This window comes from Pelecanus crispus, chromosome 6 (genome assembly GCF_030463565.1).
Source record: "Pelecanus crispus isolate bPelCri1 chromosome 6, bPelCri1.pri, whole genome shotgun sequence".
Lineage (NCBI taxonomy): Eukaryota > Metazoa > Chordata > Aves > Pelecaniformes > Pelecanidae > Pelecanus > Pelecanus crispus.
Window position 1 is genome coordinate 67,180,246 of NC_134648.1, and position 25,121 is coordinate 67,205,366.

Genomic DNA, 25,121 nt, shown 5'->3' on the forward strand with positions numbered 1-25,121 from the left:
GAGTGTGCAATCTCTTGGTGAGAGAAAGGGGAAAACAAGAGCAGTTGCCTTACCCGTTTCCTCAAATTGCAGGTGAGCGTGAGATTCCTTGAGAATGAGTTTGCAAAAGCAGTATAAAAGTCCAACACTTTAAGCAAGGCTTCTCGTTTAATAATATGTAAATCGCAGTATGTCAGAGCCCGTACATTGGCACATGCGTGGGCCAGACTGGTTTCCTTCCAGAAGATATCACCAAACACATCACCTTTACCTGAAAAACAGCAGGACAAATTTGTTAAAAGGTAAAACTTACGCACTGTTCTTCAGCACACAAATGATTTCTTCCCAAACTGTCTTATACTTCCAATTACTCTAACATAAGCTCCCAAATGTGAAAACTAGTAAGGGTAGAAGTTTTTAAAGTATCTGAAGTACTTGAGTATCCTCAGCAGTAGCCCCAGGTTTTTAAGGTATTTATAGATTGCTGTGTGAAGTTTCACAAAGCATAAAAACCAGATTGTAAAGGTCTCCTTGTAGCTGAAGATGCAGGTAATAGATTTTTCAAAGGCTCCTGAATATAGTAAGCACTTAACTAATGTTCAGGTGATTGAATATTTCTGAGGGTCTGTTCTTAAGTGACTTAGGAGCCCTGCTCTCACCGAAAGCCCATGACATCTAGATTCCTGCACCACCAAGGCTTTGCAGCGTGGTGTAAGAGCCAGCTTCCAGGGCCCAAGGACCACATTTTAAAGGATGTTTAAACATTTTTACTTCAGTGTGAGTGACAACACTCCTTCTGAAAACCCACCAAAAACCTCCCTGAGACTTTTAATCTATAAATAACTGGATCTAAATATTAAACAGATCCAGAAGTCTAGTTCTAAATCCAAACACATCAGCTGAAGTAGAGGCTTATGCTTAAGTCGGTATTGAAATGTCTGCTAAGTAAGAAAGGGTTTGACCCCTTAGACACCTGCACATACAAATAACTTCAACCAGATGTGAAAATTACACCTGAAGGCTATTTCTACATTGGTAGGCAGCGCAGCAAAACAGTTGATGCTGAGGACCTGACCTTCACCCTGCACATTTTGAGGACTTAGGGCTAGCTGTAGGCCAGTCCCATGGTCAAAAGAGCTCCAGCGAGTAGAAGTGCATGAGATGTGCTCCTCTGCATCTCCCAGTTTCTTTCCCTCTGCGAGGAATCCACACCCCCAGACAGCCGTGCTAGGCACTGAAGCAGGACAAGTCAGGAAGATCAGGACATCAGATTCAAAATCACACTCCTGACCCAACCAAAACACCAGCATGGATGCAGACTGGACAGACGCTTTCTGGTTTGGACGCTATGGTTGCTCTGAGAAGCAGCAGTGGCAGCAGCAGAAAGCACCCTGAAGCATCCAAAAGGTGCCTCTTGCTTCCCAGCTCCTTGCCAGCCACGGCCTGGGCAAGGGCCATGGCGTGTGGCTTGTGGCTGACACCTCAAATCCTGAAGCAGAAACCATGGTACAAAAGGCATTTTTTGCTTCAGACCCCAATGATATTCAAGCTCTTTATTTTTGCAGTTACTAAAAGGAAACTAAAATCAATCAGTCAGTGGTGGTATCGCTATCGATTTCAGGCACCTCAATCACCCCTTGGTGAAGGTTAGGGATTTTATAGTTTTGGCATAAAAAAGGTAACACATTTTAATATTTCCTCTTTTAAGAACTTGTAACATTTCACCCAACTGTATTTTGGGAACACAGACCAGAGTAATAATTTATCCAACCTTATTACTTTTTGGGGTCAGAGGCTCTATTTCTCTATTTCCATTTCTGCTTTAGGTACTGTATCCAGTAAAACATAGCCAACATTTCTCATGTAGAGTAAAATAAAATGTGCAAGTCCTTATCTTCATTTCCTTGTTTTAATTTCCTAACAAAAGTCTATATAGCGGAACCATCCCTTAGAAAGGTTATAACTGCATTGTCATTGAACTGCTTTTAAATAATTCTACATATTTTGATGTAATTAACTACAATACATAATACAGACGGTATAATTCATAAAACAAGTTGCTTTAAAATGCTCTCCTTATCACAGAGCATTTCCTAGTAACATATCATTTATCTAATGTACTGTTTTCAAATTACCCTTTGCAGTTAATTATCCTTGTCTGTACCCACAGTTCGAAACCTGGTTTACAGACATACTCAGCACAGTTACTAATTTACAGAAAATAGACCATTTCTGAAATGCACAAAATTGCTTAATGGATTTGCTCACTGAGGTGGACACATGACAGAATCGAGTCCTGCTTTCACCGGCTGCAGAGTGCAGTTAAAAACACAGAATTCAATAATAGATACTACTACGATTTTCCCACTGAAATGTGAGCAAAACACATTTTCTTTCCAAATTTAAGGTAATACATAGCTAATTCAAGCCAAGAGGTTGAAAGCAGTGGATGCTCACTCTGAAACTCTGCATGATGGTATGTTACAGGATGTGTACCCAAACCCTGGAAAAATGAAATCACCAGGCATAAACTTGAGAAGATCTTCTCATTGTCTTCAGTTCAGTGAGGCAGGGAACTGCACTGGGTCCCTCAGAAAGGCTGGGACACGATGAACTGAACCTATTCACTCCTCCATGAGCCATCAGTCACTGGCTTTGAATGGTGAAGCTATAAGCTCCTCTTACATGTGGTTTATTCTCTTCAGAAAGTATAAAATCTTGGAAGCATTTAAGGGTTCTTGAATTTGATGTTTCCCCCACACATTTCCGAGTCTCGTTCGCCTGTTATAAATGTGCTAAGGAACATACTGAATGAAAACAAACCCAACCAGATTCTCCAAAACAACGTGTCTTTTCTCATAAATGCAGAGATTAATGTACTATACTTAGTCCCTATTAACTGTAGTTCACTGAGTAGAGAGTGGTAATTATTCATTCAAGGTTAATTTTACATGGCGCAACTAAATGAAAAAAACCTTTCAGAGTTGCAACAACAAATTGAACTGGTGGGTCTGAAACACCAGCTACACAGAGGCACGTATACGTTGTATGCTTGCATGACATGTGCACGCCTCCAGGGAAAGCCCGGGGCTGGGCTGGGAATACAGAGGCACTTGGGGCTGATGCAGCTTGCAGACTTTTCAAAGCCTCTCTCCAGAGATTTCTTGAGGCCCCAGCATGTTACCTCCCAAATCTGCATTGCCCTGAGTCCTGAGCAGTCTTAATATCCCCCCTCCTGAATGGAGGCAAAGCTCTGGGAAGTACTCCTGCCCCTCCTCTCACAGTGCCCGAAGCATCGCTGAAAAAAGAACGCCATAAAATTAGAGTAGGAACCGCTTGCATACATTTTGCCGTTGGTATGAGGAAAGGAAAGAGAGGTGTCAGGATTTGGATACTGCTGGATTAAAGCTGGCAGAAACATGGGTGTAAGGATTTGGGGACTGAAAGAACGATGGAAACCAAGAGGAAAGGTGCAGGGTGTTGGTGACAAGCATAATTTTTGCTGAAATAACTACACCGGTATCATCCTAAACATGGACAAAAATTTGCTGGTGTATTATGTACATATGTGTCACGGTTTAACCCCAGCTGGCAACTAAGCACCACACAGCCGCTCGCTCACCCTCCCCCCCTGCAGTGGGATGGGGGAGAGAATCAGGGAAAAAAAAAAGTAAAACCCGTGGGTTGAGATACAGGCAGTTTAATAGGACAGCAGAGGAAGAGAAAATAATAATAATAATAATAATAATAATAATAATAATAATAATAATAATGATAAAAGAATATACAAAACAAGTGGTACACAATGCAGTTGCTCACCACCTGCTAACTGATGCCCAGCCAGTCCCCGAGCAGCGATTGCTGCTCCCCGGCCAACCCCCCCCCCCCCCCCCCCAGTTTATATACTGACCATGACGTCATATGGTATGGAATAGCCCTTTGGTCAGTTTGGGTCAGCTGTCCTGGCTGTGCCCCCTCCCAGCTTCTTGTGCACCTGGCAGAGCATGGGAAGCTGAAAAGTCCTTGACTAGCGTAAGCAGTACTTAGCAACAACTAAAACATCAGTGTGTTGTCAACATTCTTCTCCTACTAAATCCAAAACACAGCACTATGCCTGCTACTAGGAAGAAAATTAACTATCCCAGCCGAAACCAGGACAATATGCCTGTACATGAAAAATACATATATATACCTGCATGTTTGTATATATATTTAGAGATAATCACATGGTATGTAACTATATAACAGATAATGGTATCTATTAATGGTATATATATCTATTATTATCTATAATCTTTTATATGATGATAACTCTCCCATAGAGAAGGTGGGGAAGACGTTCTCTACAGCCCTGCACCATGGACTGACTTGCCAATTTGTGAGACAGCAGCTCATGCCTGGACCTTTCAGGCAGAAAAAAAATTTCAAGGGCCTTAGGAAACTCCCTAGGAGCTTGCAAAGGGAATGAAAAAGTCCTTGAACTCAGAGAGGAACGACACTTGTTAAACAGCGTCTCAGAACCCATATATATGGATTTAACCAGCTGCTTACAGCAGTTGTTTCAGTGCAGAAATGTTTCTCCAAATGGTATTTTGAAATACGTAACACTATTGTTGAGATGTTCAAAGAGCTGAGCCTCAGTTTTCAGGATCGATGTGGCCTTTGGAAGCTCCTACTGCATAAATAAATGGCTGGAAAAAAAATCACTCCATTGCAGGGGTGGGCATCTGTTTAAAAACAATTGTGAATTTAATCAAAAAAAGAAATGAAACTTTGTTAAACTTGCAGGGCAAGTATAAGGAGGACATTTCATGAATTCAAATTCCCACACAGGTAGTACAATGTGGTGTTAAAAGTTGATAGTTTGTGTCCTCTAATTTGATTCACGTGGAGATCTGTAAGGTGAGGTGGAACTGGTACACGAACGTTGTTTTAGCTTAGCAGCAGATGGACTGACACAGCGGAGTCACAGAGCAACTGCTGTGATAGTAAAGCAGCATGATAATTCGGCATCTGTTTTCTGTACTGGGGGATGAAAGGCTGGACATGAGCCGGCAATGTGCGCTTGCAGCCCAGGCGGCCAACCGTATCTTGTGCTGCATCAAAAGCAGCGTGGCCAGCAGGGCGAGGGAGGCGATTCTGCCGCTCTGCCCTGCTCTGGTGAGACCTCACCTGGAGCCCCGCGTCCAGCTCTGGGGCCCTCAGCACAAGGAGGACATGGAGCTGTTGGAGCGGGTCCAGAGGAGGGCCACACAAATGATCCGAGGGCTGGAGCCCCTCTCCTACGAGGCCAGGCTGGGGGAGTTGGGGTTGTTCAGCCTGGAGAGGAGAAGGCTGCGGGGAGACCTTAGTGCGGCCTTTCAGTGCTGAAAGGGGGCTTATAAGAAAGATGGGGACAAACTTTTTAGCAGGGCCTGTTGCTATAGGACAAGGGGTAATGGTTTTAAACTAAAAGATGGTAGATTCAGACTAGATAAAAGGAAGAAATTTTTTATGATGAGGGTGGTGAAACAGTGGAACAGGTTGCCCAGAGAGGTGGTGGAGGCCCCATCCCTGAAAACATCCCAGGCCAGGTTGGACAGGGCTCTGAGCACCCTGGTCTGGTTAAAGATGTCCCTGCTCATCACAGGGGGGTTGGGCTAGATGACCTTTAAAGGTCCCTTCCAGCCCAAACTACTCTGTGATTCTATGATTCTGTGATATCGATGTAAAATTTATCCTCCTCCAGATGGGGACAGAAACTGAGCTAAAAAATATCCCAGTAAACATGAGAACTTGATGTGGCCTTTGGGAAGAAGTTTGGGCAGGCAGTGAAAGAATAAATTCTTGGTGGAAAACAGCACTGAGGAAAAACACATAGAAGGGACCAAGACTTCTTCTTAATGTGATAAGGTGTTTTTCCGTTCTGTGCAGTCTTAGCTAATAGGCCGCTATCCCTCCCCCCATTTTAAAACATCTCCCAAGTCCCATCAGTCACACTAGCAAAGGCCAGATGTGATGAATAATGTAGGCTTTCGACCATGATATGCTCAAATCTTTTGTTGCTTATGAAAAGCAAAGGTTGATTTTGCTGCAGAATCAGTAAAATAAAAAACGTATCATATAGAGAAAATGTTTATCTCATCAGCTCAGGTACCAATAGCCATGAAGTGACGGCAGCACACACAGAGGTGGAGGTCAGCAACCAAATATCAAGTCCCTGCAGCAGTAATTACATATACTGGTATGTATATTCATACAAATACATCTGCCTGTGTCTACACATGTGCAGTGAAACCTCTGGCTGCAGGACAGATGGATCTCGAACTGATGTAGAAATCCAATGAGCAAGGAGGGAATCAGCTCCTGTTACCCAGAGCAGCACACAGCTCTGTGATGGTTCAGCGAGTAGGTAAGCTCTGCAGCTCCTTGCCATGGGACATCGGGGATGGTTGCATAGGTTTACAGACTGATGGGATGGATTCATGCAATAAAATCCATCTGTGGCTACTAAACACAAAAGATTCCCCTCTGGGTGAGGAAGACCTTAAAACACAATTTAATGGAGGGTTGGAGAATATTCTGGGGGATTATCACTGTTTGCTTACTTCATCCTCCTACTTTGTCCTGCACATCTGCTATTGGCCATTTTTGGAGACAGGCTACTGGGCTGGCTGGATTTCTGGACTTAGATAATAAAGCTGTTTATGTCTGAAGAGGGGATCTGGAGAAGATGGGGGTGATGTAGTGGTGCAGATTTACCAGCTGCCTCCTGCCAGCTGAGACATCATTGCTTCCTGTAAGGACAGCCTACGATGTGCAGAGTGAGACTCTGATGCTCAGAGTAGACTGTGAGAGAGGGCTCCTTGCCTTTGTGAATGTTTTCGCCAAAATATCAGCCTTTCCTATGGCATGAAGAAGGGCCAGCACTCCCTTGAAAACCAGATCAGAGCTGAGCACTAAACAGTCAGAAATCCAACTCTACAGGACTGCACATTAACATGTGAAAGGGCAGAATGATAAGAAAAAACAGCATTTCTACCATTTGAAAGATTGTCAAAATAGCCAGCAAAGAAACAATAACAAGAGACTGTGCCAAAGGTCCAAGTCCATACTGGCAAACGTGCATTATTTAATGAAGAGCAACCTTCCTCATCTGCACCTAAAAACACAAAAGAAATTTACCTTTCTTCCACCATTCAGGACTGCTGCAAAAAGAGCAAAAGGTCTATATAGATATTCTCTTGTTAGTGAAGGATTTATGGTCCCCATCTCTCTCACTTTTAGTGCAAGTCTCCTAGTACTTCATATTTTTCTAGAAGCCCCAGCTCCTGGACACAGGATATCTGCATTTGGATTTTATACAAAAGTAAGTTTCTATCCTTCCTGACCGAGAAAATAAACTCAAAAGCACAACCATTCCCACCATCTTCATAGAATCATAGAATGCTTTGGGTTGGAAGGGACCTTTAGAGGTCACCTAGCCCAACCGCCCTGCAGCGAGCAGGGACAGCTTTAACCAGACCAGGTTGCTCAGAGCCCCATCCAACCTGACCTTGAAGGTTTCCAGGGATGGGGCCTCTACCACCTCTCTGGGCAACCTGTTCCAGTGCTTCACCACCCTCATTGTAAAAAACTTCTTTCTAATGTCTAGTCTAAATCTATTCTTCTTTAGTTTAAATCCGTTATTCCTTGTCCTGTCACAACAGGCCTTATTAAAAAGATTCTCCCCGTCTTTCCTGTAGGCCTCCTTTAAAACTCGTAAGGCAAATCAGATTGCCTCAAACTGTTAGTCTGATTTAAAAGAAATATATCATATGATTTAAAAATAATTTTCCTTTTCTTGCACTGCCAAGACTTTTAAGCTCCTGGGTTTGGCAGTGAAACATGCAGGTCTAATTCAAAACCATTTCAATTCACTGAAAGGAATCTTTCTGGTATTGGAGGCTGCAGATCACATCTATAACACATCAGCTGGCACTAAATTGAGATTGATGCTTCTTCTAAGAGTTAACTATCATGCAGATAGAAACAAAAATATTTTAAATTTACGAAATAATGTGAAAAATTGAATGTTCCCTTCAACTCTGTCAGTAAGAACTAATAATACTTTTGAACAAGCATTAGTAGGACTAAATCTTACATGGTACTATGTATGCTAACCCAGACCTGCAAGATATGATTCATTCCAAGAACAGCACAGTGCAGAGCAGCACGTCACACTGGTTCTCAGATCAGTAATCCTTCAAGTATTTTGCAGAATACTTTGAGATTCAGTGCTTAAAAAACAACCTGCATCACATTAATTATTGCAGTCCTGCTAGCTGAAAAAAACCAAGCCTTTCCTTTATGAATCATTTTCCTCTTAGTTAATTTAGAGCTTTAACTCATTGGAACAAAAGGGACTTTTTCTGTAGATGAAATAGGACACAGGCTGTTCCATAAATTGCTACCAGGTGCACGTTGCTAACCTGGGGAAACTCTCACAATTAGTCTGCCTTGGTTTACTTCACATGAAAAACAAGAAAAAGTTCAGTATAAAATATCAAGAGCTGATTTGACATAGGGGCAAATTCTGCCACCTTCATTCCACTTGAGAAGAAACCCAAGCTGCAACTACACTAATTAAAATCACAGAATTAGCTACTAATACTGTGAGATAGAATTGGTCTGACAGTTTTTCATGTCATATGGTGCATCACACATAGTCAGTCGTGTCCTGCACAAAGCACATGCCCAGCTGTATAACACCAAGGAAATTCAAAGTGTTGATGCATGGATCCCAAATACCAAATTACTAATGCCTAAAAGTAAAACTCTGGCTTGCCTAAAAACAATAAATCCAATAAACAACAGGTTGCACTGGGACTATACGCACAACATGCTGAGAATTAACATGCAACACATAAAGGCAAATAACAACCTAATTGAATACATACGGGATCAGGACCCTAAGTGTGGCTGAAACATGAGCTATTAAATCTATATTCATCCTGGCTTGACTATCAAAATTTAATTCATTCAGCAGCAGCCTCCACTAGGATTTCACTGCTTAATATACTTTTATCACTATGCAGTTTGAGCAATATTTTTGATCAATTCCTACAATCAACATTTGAACGTGGTGGGTCATTATTTCTCTGCTGGCAAAATGACTTCTTTAAACCTTGTTCATCAATCTGCCTGGTTTAAGTTACTGTACAACTTACGCAGTCAGCTGTGGAAATAGCAGGAGCTGGAAAGCAGCTTCCAGAGACACTTGGTTGGCATCGCCACTTAGACGAAACTCCTAGCCAGGAGCAAATTCAGGTTAATTGCAGCAGGGTGAATTGTTAGGTGCCCTCTGCTAGCAGATGCCTTGTTTCATTAGCCTGGGGGACTTCAAACCCCCGGCCCTTCCTGAGACTTCTCCGCTGGTAACACCTCCCCAGAGCAGTGGCAGTGAAATTGTTTACTCCTGCTTGAGACGGTGGAAGATTACTGATGTGCCTTCTCAGGGTCGCCTCGCTTGCTAGGAAAGTTTTGATAATCAGAGACAAGACTGTTTGCCCTTCTCCATTACCCTGGCAACTGCAGATGAGTTATGTTAAAATGAGTGGATCTTGTTTTCTCCAGCAAAGCAGCACCCCATCACACCAGCTCTGCATGGGGTGTGCTCTCTGCTACAGCAACACTCAGTACGTGCAGAAGGTGGGAGACCGTCCTCGAGAAATGGAGATAACTAATGAGGGGAATGTAATGGGGCACCTGGGTATCTTCATTAATGAGTCCTATAAACTGCGGATCTACAACTGGATTCATTCTCTTACTGTACCGATTTCTGTAATGCTGATTACTGCAGCAGCTGGGCATTTAATTACGCACAAATGAGAACAAAACCAAACCAGGGGAGAACAAAATGTCGCAGTGCTGAAAGTTGCCCTGTCAACCACTGGGTTTCATCTGCTTTTGAGCACAAGAAACGCCAAAGCTGGGGCCGTTGAGCCAGGAAAAATGCTGTTGAACAAAAGGATGGTTGTCTCCACAGTGGAGCCTGCAGAAAGCACCTGGACAGGATGCCAAGTCTCCTGAGGACACCGTTTCGGCAGGCAGGGAAGCTGGATGTGCCAACTCACCATGGCTGCGAGGGAAGGGAACATGATAAGGGAAGACGGAGAGAGGGGAAAAGCAGTAACATCGCGGAGTGATTCATGCTGGGACCCGAGGGAGGATGAAGCCCTGCACTTTGGACAGAGGTACAAATGTAAGAGATGGAAGATGCATGTGCTTAACCCTTTTTGGTGTCCCTACCTGATTCACTTTTCTAGGATATTCCACTTTTAAGAATACACCAAAACTTGCAGGTGAGCATGGTGAAAAGAAAAAAAAAGGACACACCTTCTCTCTCTCTTTAAGCAAAGCAAATAACACTACCATATTAAATGACACTACATTATTAAAACAGTAACTGCAAAGTACCAGTTCCAAAGCAAACTTAGGAAATGGATGGCTCTACAAGGAGCAGAGGCTGGCAGACAGCATGTCCTGCCACGCTCCTGCTCCCACAGAGGAAATTAATGAGGACAAGTTTCCAAAGGATTGCATTTCCACTCTAGGTTACTGCTGGGGGATGGAGAAGATGGGACAGACTGGTAGTACAACCCTGTAAGTTGACTTTCCCTAGGAAACCCAGTGTGACAGCAGCTGCTTGGAGTATTCAATGCAGGCTACAGAGGTTTTCATGTTAGGCAGAGGTTTTTAAACCTGGTCTCCCCCTTAGGCAGATTCACTTTCCTTGTGCTTGAACTTCTCAAGGGAGAACAGGTCGATAAAAATTATGTTCTTCACCGTCTGATCCGCAGTCGCTATTTCAGGTGCCACAGCTGCCACTATAAATGTCTTTGCAACTACATCTGGGAGAGATTTTCCTTCCACAAGTGAATTTTTAGGATTCGACATCTCATAATTACTCAGTTCACTATTCTGTTAAATAATCTGTCAGAGCATGAAAAAACTCTTCAGTGTGCTCTATGACTACAGGAAGCAGTTCATCTTCCTTTAAGTTACATTTACACATTCTGCCAATCCCTGTAGTACACAATGAACATAGCTCTGAGTCATGGGATTGCCTGTCAGCAGCCATGGCAGAATCGAAGGCACTTTTGGTAATTAAAGGTAATTCACTTTAACTAGATATGGTTAAAGGTCTCTCCAGCCAAATGGAGAATAACATAGATACTAGATTTGCCATATCTACAAGGTAGAAACAAAAAGTTCTTACCGTCATTCCAAACACACAATATTCATTAGTAAATGCAATAAAGTTTTGCATGTAATCCATTTAGTGATGGCTTCTAGTTCAGTAAATTACATATTTATTGTTTGTTTTCACTGTAATACCCAGAAAACCAATTAATTGTTTAAATGCTGCTATTTACTCTTAAAGCTTTTGGTTTTTAAATAGCTGTAAGCAAATATAAGATATCGTCACTGAGATTAATAATAAAAATGAAGTTGTGCAGTGAGCTGAAATACAAGGAATATTTTACTATGGAAATCGCAGACTTAGGAATTTTCACCACAATGACTTCACATCTGAATATGGAAACAGATTCATTCTTACATTAAATCTCTATCTTTAAAAACCTTAGTATATACTAGAATACAGAAAGCCGCAGCAGGTAGTGTGAAACAGCACGCATGTGCATTTTCCTGAGTTCACACTCTCTGGCTGGGAGGACCTGGGTTATGCCCTCTGGGAGCCAGCCCCATACGCTCCCACCCACACACCTGCACACTGCCCAATCCCACCCCAGCGCAGGACACACATACACAGGCTTGTACGGCAGCACGTCAGGAGCCTCCTTCAGCTACATGCTTGTCCTCATTTCTCCTCTCTGCTCACTTGCTGCCAGCTGGGAAGGAGCTGAAGCCTTTATTCACGACCAGTATTGACTCCCCATGTCTGCCCTCTTGCCACGTGCTGGGGCAACTCCCAAGTGCAACCCTCATCTCCCCGCGATCATCCCCGTGAGATAGAAGAGGGACCTATGGAGCCCTCTGGAGCCACCCTTAGGCGAAGATGCAGTACAGAGCTTCAGTGGGGTGTGAGAGGTCCCCTAGGACAAGGCCACCCACCGGATTTGCCCTCAGGGAGCCACAGCTCCAGTTTAAAAGAAGGCAAATAACTAATATTCAACAGGAGACGAGTTCTACAATAAATGAGTCTATCTTAAAACAGGCAAGACAGACTCTGGATGGTTTTCATGCAGAGCCACCAGTTCTTCCTCTACAGTGTTCTGTCTCTGAGGATGATTCCTGCCTCAACACTAGTGCTGACCACTCAGTCCCACCATCTGCTACACCTTTCCCAATCGCATACAAGATAGTGAGGAGTCTGCATTAGGCTCTTTCCCACCCACCGCTGGCAAACCAGACACCACAGCAGGGTAACGGGGTGATTAGCCTGGAGCTCCCCCATTACTCAGACTTCTCACAACTGTGGCTGGATAGCTGCTGCATCCCTATCTCCTTGCATAGTCATATCAGACTATTTGTTTTTTGTAAAGACAGTTCACTACAAGCAACAATTTTGCTTCCTTGTAGACACTGTTTGCCGGTGTTATTCTGGGATAGAATACAGACAAGTGAAAATCCCAGTGTGAAGGTTAATGTGGAAATCCTCGTGAGAGACTGATATAAAACAGTGTACATTTCCTCTACCAGGCTATTTAAAAGATGTCAAGTACACAGATGCCATTCTCTTCTGCTCAGAGACACTGTAACTGTGAACAGTGAGCCATACTGGGCAGAAAGAGCTTTCCCAATGGCATAAAAGATGAAGGGTTTGCTTCTAGAGTAGTATCTCTGGAGGCATGACATCTCCATCTTATGACAACCACTAGCCTTCTGTAGTCCCAGCTGATGATAGGCAAGGCTAGTTAACATTTGAAGCTAAGCAGAAGGCAAATATATCTAAAAAACTAGCATTTCAACAGAGATCACAGTACCTAAAATAGCCACCACCTCGTCGTCCTGGATGACTTCTAGGGATCCCGAGACCACAAAGCAAAGAGCATCAACGCTTTCCCCAGCATGATAGATGAGGTCTCCCGGGGCGCAATGGATCGTCTGAAACTCCACAGCCAGGGCTCGAAGGCAGCCGTCACTAGCCAGCCGGAAGGCAGGGTGCTCGTTAAAAACTTTCCGGTTTAGGTGCACGCAAATATCTGCTCTCATGTCCTTTGGGCAAATTGAGAGAACCTGAATAAAAGAAAGATGAAAAATAATCAGCTGGGAATATGACACCAGGCCAGCGCGTGCTTTGTGAAATAACTGAATGGGTGGATCTTAAGATCCATCTACCCAGTTATTTCATAAAGCTTCTGATGGGAGTTTTATCTTGAATTGGGGTAGTCTTTTTCTACCCATCTGCTGCTTTCACTGCAGCTGAAAGGGTGATGTGGAAGAAGGTACTATTATGTTACACTGTTCTGATTCCTAACAGTTTTCACACTTGTTTTCCAGAATTGCAGGTGGCACTACTATGTCCTGTTTGTGGATATCCCTCCAGACTTGGTGCCCAGACTATCCACCCGCTGCTACGCTGAGTCCCTGCAGGAGCACAGAACGGACGCTCAGAGCTGAAGGAGCTTGAAGACATGCAAAGACAGACCATTCACAATAGAAAACACCACATTTTGCTCACATCCAGAAAACCTAGTCTTCAAAAGTCTTGATGTAGATGACCACTTACCGACGCGTATCCAAACACACCTAGGGTTTAGTTTCAGTGCCGTGAAGACATATAATAAGTAACCTGCCCTGGAGGGCTTACAGACTAGAAAATCCAAAGAGCCTGAGTTAGAGCAAAAAGAAAGTATTATGAAACCTTATGAAATGTAAAGTAAAGGTGAGTGAAAAACTGTCCTGTGAACATGAAGATGTCTTCATAGCGGATCAATTAAATAAGACCTTCAATAAATTTCTTACCTGAAATAGCTTTCCCTATTGAAATAGTAGCACAAATACACCTGAAGAAAGAAACTGAAAACCTGTGGGTCTTGTTACATTTGTAAACTGTGTATTTAATATTTGCACATCCTCCTAAACACACTAAGGTCCTTATAACCCTAAAATGCATGGTAGCTGAGAATGTATGCACTGAGAAACATATAAAACCTTTTAAAGTTTTCCTAGGATAAATAATAGAAAAGAGCATGAGATTAAGAGCACTCTGGAAGTCTCATATAAAGAAGACTGCAGATCAATAGTACTGATTAATTTCTCATTGTATGGAATTAATCTGGCAGCTTGCTCTGCAGACAGTACGAGAGCCAGGGTCATTGGGTCAGTGTGCTGACTGCCATTGAATATCAGCAAACAGAGAGACTCCGGTAACCCGGCCTAAGCTTTGAGGCAAATGGTCATGTTAATATTGAAGTAAAGCCACGATTTTCATTTCTGTTTAATGCAGAAGAGGTATAAAACATAGTATTGTAAAGTATTACTAAAGGTTCTAAAGCATCAAATGGGAAAATAGTAAACAATTTCTAGTTTAGTAACAACACTACTTAGTCCCTTTCTTATTTCAATAGATCAAAGTTCCTTTGCGGTCAGAGATATAATGAGTGCAAAAAAATGAAGTTATTCTATCCTCTGTACTATGACAGTCTGAGGCTAGAAGGGTCTACTGCAACCATCTGCACTAACCTCTTGCACTCATAATTTTCATATCAGTCCCAGAATACCTGGTAAAATTACAGCCTAGAAGGCCTTGATTCAATGTTTTCAAATTATATAGGGTAGTTGTTCCAATGGACAGCTACTCCCTCTTTTAAAACATGTGTTGTTTCTGAACTGCTTTTTTAACAATTTTCAGCCAGCAGATCTCATCATGTTGCTCAGATAAAAGACCTGCAATCATCAGAAACCTCTTCCACATGTAGGTGTTTATAGAATATGACCAGGTCATCTCTCGATCTCATCTTGAATAAACAAGAGAGATGATGCTTCTTGTGCCTGACACTATCAAGCACAGTATCTCTTTGGAAACTTCCCCACAGCACAAGGTTTTCTCACTTACAACAACGTTCCCAGATCTACCAGATAATTAGTTTTTATTTCATTTAACACAGAATAAGTCTATTTGGCTTAATGCTATTTTTCTGTAATAAAATGTTGTACAGAACACATTAAAATATCCTGCATAAGTCTGTTCTATCATTAAAATTAATAATAAACACATTCAACAAGACATATTCTCCATAAACCATCATTTGCATTAGTAATAATGTCTTGTCTGAGTCAGTGTTGACCATATCCCGTATCACATTTCCATAATTTTATCAGGGGCAAATGTCAATTTTACAAACTTATACTTACCTGAGTCATTCCACATACCATCAGAAATATGGGCACACCTTAGTTTTTCCAGTAAAAAACAAAAATTACTTTTGAGAGTAATTGTTTCACCTCAGCCCTACTTCTGGATCAAACAGAAAGCTCGTCTTTATTATAAATAAAATAGAAACATGCCATCTTTCTTGTCCTCAATAGTAATTTAATGAAAAATTCTGCTTCCTTTTGTATCGTGATTGATGACTTCTAACATTTTTATCTACTCTTGGGCCTAAATCGTGGTTAGAATTTTTTTATATCCCTTTAATACTTTCAGTAATGTAAGTGCTTTTGACTTAACAAGGCCATGAACTATGAATTCTCAAACACTGCTCTTAAGAAAAATGTGCATATTCATACATGACTGATTTCCAAATTTTATCTTTTAAGCTTCCAAACTGCTGGAAAAATTGGTTAAACTATTGCAGAAGTTGTTACTGTAAGATTCGGAGATGTTCTGGGACCCTTTGTTTTTTGGAGTGTAAATTAATTATGTCCCTCAAGAATAAAAGCCACTTGGATGCAAAGCAGCATATTGTTTCCTCACAAATACAGAGTCAAATACAGAGTGTTAAAAGTGAGCACTCAGAGCATTACTCTTTTTATAGACACAACAAACATATCTATCATCACACACTGTAATATGAAGAGACAGGAAAAAATCCATTGCACAGAAAAAGCCAGTCTTAGAAAGCATAATTCAGGAATTTTCTGATGTCATGAAAAAGTGATTCTGCTAATGACATATTATTGTATGGAGATATATGGAGATATTGCTTATCAACTGGTACAGCAGTAAATGAGTAATGATCCAAGAGTTAGCCAGGAACAAATATCCTTTATTTCCTTTTTCTTGTCTGCTATGCTGCAAGTACTGAGAACAGAGAATGAAACAGATGACAACTAAAAGAAATGTTTAATATTAAAAGATTTGGCAAAGGAGCTTTGACTGATAAATGTAGATATACAAAGGGGAAAAAAAGAGCAAAGATAGCCAATCTCAGTATTCAGCTATGTTTACTGTATGCTCTAAGCAAAGGACTTCGTGAGCTCCAACCTGACTTTGCAGCACTTCTTTTCGTGTTTACAAATACCAACATCATGAATTCAGAAGGAGTCTCACAGATGCCACCAGCTTCTCTATTAGTTGTACTGTAGAAAGGGGTTGTTGGTGACACAGATTACAGTATGTAGTAATTTTCCTGCTTCCAAAGAAGACACATAATGTGATATAGGATCACACAGAAGCATTTGGAAGCTAATAATAAATAGTCCAAAGATCCTAAGAGCAGAAAATGAGCACTTCAAATTCAGATAAATATTCTTCTGAAAACAGTCCCTTATTGATCATACAAGACTCTGACATTCTTATTGTGAAATGCTCTTTCTGAGATCTCAGCATTTTTAAGGCAGCATGCAACTAAAAAGATACAAACTAATAGCAACATGGTTGTATGCGAGTCCATATGATGTACAAATGCACACACGTGGGCGTAAAAGAGAAATTCAATTTAAGGGAGAGGATCTCCTGTAATGCTCAATCTACTGTTTCACTGTTAGGGAAATGCCTCCAACACTTCATGTTAGTAGAACCAAAGTTCAGCTGGAACACTTGTTCTAGCCTGTGTATTCTTTCAGCAGCATATCAAAAAACACCAAGACAAATTTCTGAAGAGGAAATTACCTTAGAGATTTCAAGACCTTTCTCAGTGAAACCTGTAGTTTATAAGCAAGGCAGGATATTAAGGTTGCTGACTGCAGTGCTTCACTAACTGATGGTTTTGGAGCACACAACTTGGAGCAGACAGTCTGCAGGGACCAGATGCTTCTGCTGCTACAGAAGTTGCTCTGTAATAAATCTGTAGCCACAGACTTCACAGTCAGCTTTCCCATATGCATCCAAGCAGAACCTGCTATGTTTCAATGCAAAATCAGAGGAGAACGTCGAATTCTACCCAGAGGAAAATCTTCCCTGGCTGTATAAACTGTGTTTCTACCAGAAAAGGAGCAAGGCTCCATGCCGCGCATGACCAGTACACATGTATCCACAAAGACCTGCACCACTACAAAGCTGAGAGAGGAGAAAGTAAAGCACAGAATAACATTTATCACTTCCTTTCTCTGCACAGAAAATTAAACCTCCTCAAAGTCAGGGTAAGACAATTTTATTGTCTTTACTTTACTCGGCATTACTCGGCACCCAGCTGATACAAACCTCAACACACCACCACCCAATGCAGAGATTCAACACTGCTGAAGTCTCTAGAGCACCCTATGGCATACGTAAAATGCTGGCTGTGAGTGAAAAACTTGTGGTTGCTGCTACAGACTGGGAAAGGCAGTAACCAGCTCTGGAAGACTCACAGGGAATTGGCACAAAACATCTCACTATCTTTTCAGCTCAAGATCTGTAAGGGGGGAATAAAATTCCCAAGGAGGTTCCATCTGAATTTTTTCCCCTCCCATCCATTTCCTCAGCATGCTCAGGCAGTTTAAGATAAGCACCTTGAACTGCTCAAAGAACTCTGTGGGGAGCAGAGATTATAAAGAACTCAAAGAAAAGCAGATAAACTGAAACAAAAATTGTACAGATTAAGAGTGTGTCCAAACAATACCTTTTAGGATGGGTTTAAGTATTTTTTAAAAAATCTTCCCCAGCTGGAAAACACTACAGGATGGCTTAGCAAATACTACAGAATCTGTTAAGACTTGTTAACAAAAAGGGCAGAGGCCAGTGAATCATGAACGCTATCTATTTGCAATTCTCTTTCAGCACACAGGATTCTCACTTTCTCAGGGTTGTAGCTAGGGGATATATTGACTGATATTCAAGCGAAGAGCGTACACAGTCTTAGCGGTGGAATAACAAGGATCGTTTCCTAAATGAGTAACCATAACAAATATTGGAGATACTAAAAAATGTCAGCTTTGACAATAAATAAATAAACTCCTCCAACTTCTAACCAGTTATAGGCCACAGATAGCTCTTTTTATTTTGTGGAGATAGGCCATTCTGGGTTTTCAGACATATTCAGCAGTCATAATCAGGGCCAGTTCTTTCCAAAAAACCACAAGACCCTCTAGGCACTTGACCAAATTATTCATATTTTTAGAAGGATTTGGCTCATTTGAGTATTGAATTCTTGTGCAGACCTGCCTAAAACTGTTACATTCGGCACTGGATGGAGGTCAGAGACAAAGGTAAGGAAACAGCTGATTGGCAAAGCACAGAGCATTTTCCTGTAATAATCAGGTAATTTTGTAAGTAACTCAAAGGTGATGTATGGAACTGAGCAATTATTAACCTGGCATGCATTAGGGTAATCTTTAATACATCACTGAATATCTTGGCACTAAGAATTGAATTTCAGAAGCAATGGTGTGCTCTGTTTTAATTGCACTAAAATCCAAGGTCACTTGGATTTAAATGATCAGAAACAGATCTGAAAATCAAGTCTAATAAGTTGAGTTTGGCTTGTTTTCTTGTTAACAATACATGATCTGAACCAGTGATCAAAATGGTTAGGTTTAGTGGTATAGTAACAAAATTAACCACTTTTTAACGAGTAACAAGTGTTAGAGACATTAAAAAATCCCTAGAAACTGGCTCTCAATTACATTAAATTCAGTATTGTCAACACAGGTAGAATCTAGCTAAAGGACTTGAAAAACAGGGGAAGATGAGAGGCATCACTGCCTGTTTTAAGGAATCACGTGGTTCAGCAGCACAGGGCCTGCTGGTTTGTCTAACGCACTGTGGCACACTGGTAGAATTCACCAATGACCCAAAGTAGCAGATCTCAGGTTGCCTAAGGGTCGTAGAAGTCTCAGAACAGTTAAAGGTTTTATTGTTTTCAGTTTTGGTATAATATCTATCCCAAGCACAATCATCAATGGGGCAAAGGATAGCAAATTACAGGGAATTTTATCATTAAAATAAACTTCTTAGATAAAAGAAAGAAAAATAAACATCAGAAAGAATATGGCATACATCAAGGAATCTCTCAAGTCACATTTTTTGGAGTGACAACTTCTGGCACAAAGGTCACCCTTGGAAGAATGGAGTTGATCAATGGATTATTTTATTTTGTGCTTCTTCTGGAGGTGGCTTTATTTTCTAACATGCAGCATTATGTGAAGACATTCAAGGGTGAAAGCATTAGGAAAACAGGTCTGGAGAAGACCTTCCCCTAGATGTGGTCTCTGGAACTGACAGACCCTCTGTCAGCTCCATCCCCTTGGTGGCAGTGCTCAGGAAAATGCCCGACCCATCCACTTGGGTACTTCTTCCCCCAGAAACTAAGCTCGTGAGCTGCTCCATAGCCATGGTGTATAGCCCTCGCATGCCCTCAAGCATGACAGGTTCATAGTTTAATCTCCATCAATCCCAAAATGAACACATCCAAGAGGCAGAGATAATTGTGGATAATCTTTCCTGGCTCTGCACAGTGCATACAGGAGGTAAATAATCCATAGCATCCATAAAGGTGAAACAGAAAGCCCCACTGGTGCACAGGCCCCGCTCTTGGACCCGTGTGAAGGACAGTGAGACCCTGACCGTCTCTCCTGCATCCCACTCTCCAAAGAACCGTGGATTGCAACTGTACCTGGTCCTAGCTCAGCTCTGTGAGGTGAGGGAAGACTTCTTGTTCACCTCGTCCCGATCTGCAAGGAACGACCAACAACCCCGCCTCTACAACGAAACAAAAATACTTGTCCAAACGATTTTTACCTTCCCTCTTCAGCAGGGAATTGTATGTAGCTGTCACACCTAATTTTGTAGAAGTTCTCTTTGGCCACGAAGCTTGGAAGCCTTCTACCCCGGTCATCCACGAGGAAATCCAGCCAGCACTTACAGACACCTTTATGTGATGGACACCATAGGAATGGCAGCCTGATTCCCCTATTTGTCTCACGTTATCACTAATTATTACTACAGCTCTTGAAGATCTTATTAACAGCAAACACAACTAAACTGCACTGACCTTCTGTAGATTAGTGTTTAATAAAGCTACAGCCTGTGTCTATTTACCATAAACCCATCTCTCCTGTATGAAAGCTTAGTGGGCCAGCAGTGAATAGTTTTAAGACTGTGTTATTTTCCCATGATTTCCATTTCAGTCATTGCAATGTAGAATTGGCTCTCATTATTTGAATCATCATTGATGCTTAGGTTGAGACGAAATAGATGCCTTTTTTCTCTTTCAACCTATGGCTTTTCTGAAGGAACTGACTGTTAAAACATAATAGACATTTATTTAATTGCTTTCTGAGCAAATCCTAAGCCATGCAACAGCATAGAGGTCAAGAAGAGAAAATCTTCGGGTTTTACTGCCATTTCAGAATGTTATCATTAGATGAGACCTTGAGACATCTGCATGTTAGTTAATCGTTGTTCTGCTTTCATGTATAATGACCTATTTCTTATAGAAGAGCTAATATCTATAAATTTTTCATTTGCTGCCTAGAGATTTCAATAAAAACTAAGAATTCAGTGTGTGTTTCATATATCAAATTATTACTGTAAAGATTTTTTTCAGCTGCTTAAAAATGGTTATATACAGAGCATGTACTGCCTCTTTTTTACCTCTCAAAAAAACAGGTTCTGCTGGATGAGAGATACTGTTTAGTATATAAAGTCGTCTTAGTTTTGTCATGTTTTTAGCTCTGCTCATTATTAGATGAATAATCCTGAAACCTGTAGCATTAAACGTAAAAAAATATCCATCTTGCTTGAGCCACTCTTACACCAGAAGATAAGAGTCTGTGAGCATGTATTACACATATCATCCCAGCTGTCAGAGGAGGGCTCTCATGTTTAAGTGATTTAAGATTATGGATCAGAGGCCACTTGTTTCCCCATAAGTAATAATAATAAATACGCTAATGCTTTTAGTGTCATTGTTAATTCCTTATTTGTGAACACTCAGAGACAGGCTGAAGCGCTGTGGTTTGAAGACAGGATGTGAAGATGAGCTATTCCCAAGGAGAACAAGGAAGCCAAAATTGTGTGCTTAAGGCACCATCACTTCAGTATGGGAGAACAAGGCCTCTTCCACATACAAGGACAACAGACTGGGGCTTTAAAACAAAGTTCTGTTCGGGAGAGATTGCTCTCACAACCAGCAAGGACTAGATCTTCATTCAACTTCCTCCATGCTAACTTCCACTGCTAACTTCCACTTTGCCTTCAGTTCCCATTTCATCCTTACCAGTTTTAGCCAAAGATCTTCTTTGGGACTACACACTGAACATGTCATTCAAGAATGGATATTTGAGCTCTGATGCAACAAATCTACACATATTAAGTGGTAGTAATATGTGTAGTGGTAGCAATTCCAATCAAGTTATTAACTTACATTTTTATTTCAAGCATATGAATTTAAAATCATTAGTTATCAAAGAAACACATGCACATGTGCTTACTTTTACTCCATCAAATTGCTAGGATTGTTCATCACCATAGGAACCTATTGTAGCACTCATATAAGAAATTTCATTCTTTGTTAGAGCATTAACCTTCTTGTTCTTTGAATTTGGATTTCAAAACAAAGCCATTTCAACATGCTGAGTGACTGAATGAAATGTATTATAAATTTGTGGCAAATGATGTTGCAAAACACATTCCAATGTGACAATGCAGATATATTTGGAACATTTTAGGATGTAATACTGTATGTTAGGTTGAAAAACATCCCTGGATGATGGAAACTGTCTGAGCTGTCTGATGGAAACTGAAAAGTTGAGAAATTCCTCACTAATTATCATGTGTCATGAGCACATGTGTTTTGCAAGATAATAAGAAGCTTATTGGAAAGTTCCTAAAAATTAAGGAGAATGGGAAATCATGTGATGCAAAGATAACCAGACAACAGACTGGTCAGAATCTCATTACTGGAGCTTTGAAAACTAGACTGGAAGAAACCCCTAAGGTCACGTCCAGGCTGTCAGACAAAGCAGTGCGGAGAAGCAACTCAAGACCTGGGGCAGTAATCCCCTATTCCAACCTACGTTGCAGCACTATCTGGATTTAGCAGGTCAGCTGCAGGTGCAGTGTAGTCCCATTAGCCCCACTGTGTCTACGGTAATAAATCTGACTTGACTCTGTGTACCTTGGAGGTCCCTACTGTGCACTCCCATCTTGCTGCTCTAGGGTTAGTACAGATGGATTTAATTTAAATGCAAAGGGTCTTAAGACAGGGCTTGAAGGGGTAATGAAAGAACTAATGCAAGAGAAACGATCCATTCTACATGTCTAGTCTCTGGGACTGTACCACTGTTTCTACCATTTCTCAGCTGGGATTTACAACATTTTCTCATTTGTTTTGGTGAACCACATTATAACACCTTCCTGAGTGGAGATAAAGGTAGGAAGGCTGCCTGGCTATGACACAGCTTTCCACCCTTTCTAAAACAAATCCTGACTTTGGCTGAGGTCCTGCAGCTGAAAGCAAACTGCCTGATCCTTACACTCGTACAGACCCAGGGATGCTCAGTGCAGGCACTACAGGCCACTGGTGCTGTTGCTTTTGCAGACTTGCAGGCTGTAAGGGATACAAAACACCAAAATATTCAAACCGGTGCTCAAGTTCTTACGTTTATCTTGTCTCTGTTCTTCTGTAACATGGGCTTTTCTGGGAAGTTCGATTAGATGCAACTACTGATGTCCAGATGCAGAGGTTCCTGAAATCCTTCCACTGTATTAAATAGGTTTTGGATCCAGGCCTAAGTTTAGGCAAGTCTTTACCAAGGGAAAATTGTTAAAAACCTAGGTCACAGATTGTACAGCCATATTAATTATCTAGCTAAGCAGCCACTACTGTCTTACAGAGCAGAGAACACTGCTTACCATGTGTTGAAGATTATGGCTCTAACTGCATTTTTATAATCTATAAAACCGGACATGCGGAAACTATGGAAGAAAATTAAGGCATAGGTTCTCCTGATTAACTGCAAAGCATCATTAAAATCTAATGAAACTATAGTGGAATAATACAGGATTCTGGCTTAACTGCAAGGAGATAAATGCAAATGAAAGTTGAATTTTCATATGGTTTTGAGTTTACACAATAGGACTGAATGCATTTACAGTAGTTCGCAATATAAAAGCTCACTTTTAACACTATGAATCAGCATTGGGAAGTTAGGGTATTAGTGTATAAGAAGTTAACATATTAAAGAATGTAACATACTGAAGCACAAGAATCAAAGAAATCAAAATCCTTGTTTCTTAAAATAGTTGTATTTGAGATAGTAAACCGAATTTCACAGCAGATGATTAATAAGATAACTGCTGTTGTATCAGCATGATGTAGACTAGATTTTTCAGTGTAGCAACTTCATCTTGGCATACCTGAATAAGCTGCATCATCATTCCATATTACGCAACAGATTCAACTGAAGCAAGAACTCCAAAGCTCTGCAAGCACTAGACATTTTAAGATATTAATCTGTCATGACACTTCCTTACCCTCCCTTGGACATCTGCCTTATAAGTTCTTAGGAGGGAAATCTTCATGGAAACTGGAGCTTGAATTCCTAATTTCAGCTGATGTATATCAGGTCTACAGAAGCCACAGGAGCATCACCAATCTCCACTGATCAAGAATCTAGACCTAAACCTGTTATATCTTGCCTACATTCAAGGTATTGCAGGTGGAAACCCTTCCTTCAGCTCTCTAAAATATCCAAGGCTAGAGAGACTCAGTGCACATATGAAGAAAGAGAGGCCCTAAGGAAAATTCACTTGGTCTGTCCTGGCACACAATGAATCACTCTCCGAAGACGACCTTCTCCTTTAATCAGCTTTTGAAGAAACCTAAATGACCAGTCCTTTCTGAGGGCTAAAGTCCTGTAGGACTTCCACCCTGCATGGCTGCCAGCAGTGCCACATTTTTTGTATCTCCTTACCAAAGCCCTAAAGTTCTAGCTGAGAGACTCGAGCTCAAGGAGATCAATCTCTACTACCATTAAATCCTATACTAATTATGCTGATGGATATGTCGATGTCCTGGGCATCAGCAAAAGGTCCAAGCCAATCAAACTCATTTCATTGCAACTCACAGATGCCAATACTTTTCAGAATAATACTGATGTAGGTTAGACACCAAATTATGTTCTCAGACTAATTTGAAGACCAATTTCCCATTGATTTCAACAGTTAAGTACATTAAAATTATTTAGTATTTAGGCACAGTAAGACTGGAAAGCAGAAAACATTTACCATAATGCAAAATAAAGGCATATTTTCAAAGTAGCAAAACAGTCCTTCTTAAAAACATCCAGTTTTTCATCCAAACACAAATATAATAATGGAGTAGCATGCAGTTAAGAATTTGTTAGTAAGTTATATGCTGTTATACAGTCCTGTTTCTAAGAAAGTACGCAATGGACACAAACTCTCGCTATCTAAATTGTTACCTCGTACTCATACCTTCTCTGTGTCAATTCCTTTAGACATGGACCAGGTTGAGACAATATAATCCATGACTCTTTCACTAAGGCCTTTTGGGACTTGATATAATTTTAGGAAATCCCTCACATTGTTCAGCATCTCATGGTATCGGTTGGTGTTGGCATACATTTGCTGGAAAATGGTAGTGACGTTTCCAAAAATAGTTGCATAAAGGAGAGCTGAAAAAAACCAAAGGTAATCAAAAATAAATATGTATGCTCCAGTAAATGCTACTCATAATTCAAGGATAACTTGAAAGAATTTTATGTATGGTTACAAATTACTGCAAATGCATAGGAGTAAACTGAAAATTTCTGTTTATGCACACACT

General features: G+C 41.0%; 1 protein-coding gene across 1 annotated transcript in view; it reads right to left on the reverse strand.

Annotated features, from left to right (window-relative positions):
- The window catches only part of KCNH5 (potassium voltage-gated channel subfamily H member 5), a 167,690-nt gene that overhangs the window by 28,541 nt on the left and 114,028 nt on the right, over positions 1-25,121 (reverse strand). Inside the window, exons 8-10 of the mRNA XM_075712579.1 lie at positions 24,770-24,969; positions 12,948-13,200; positions 54-250 (exon numbers count right to left, since the gene is read on the reverse strand). Coding sequence (XP_075568694.1) covers positions 54-250; positions 12,948-13,200; positions 24,770-24,969 — 650 coding nt within the window. The remainder of the gene's footprint in view (positions 1-53; positions 251-12,947; positions 13,201-24,769; positions 24,970-25,121) is intronic.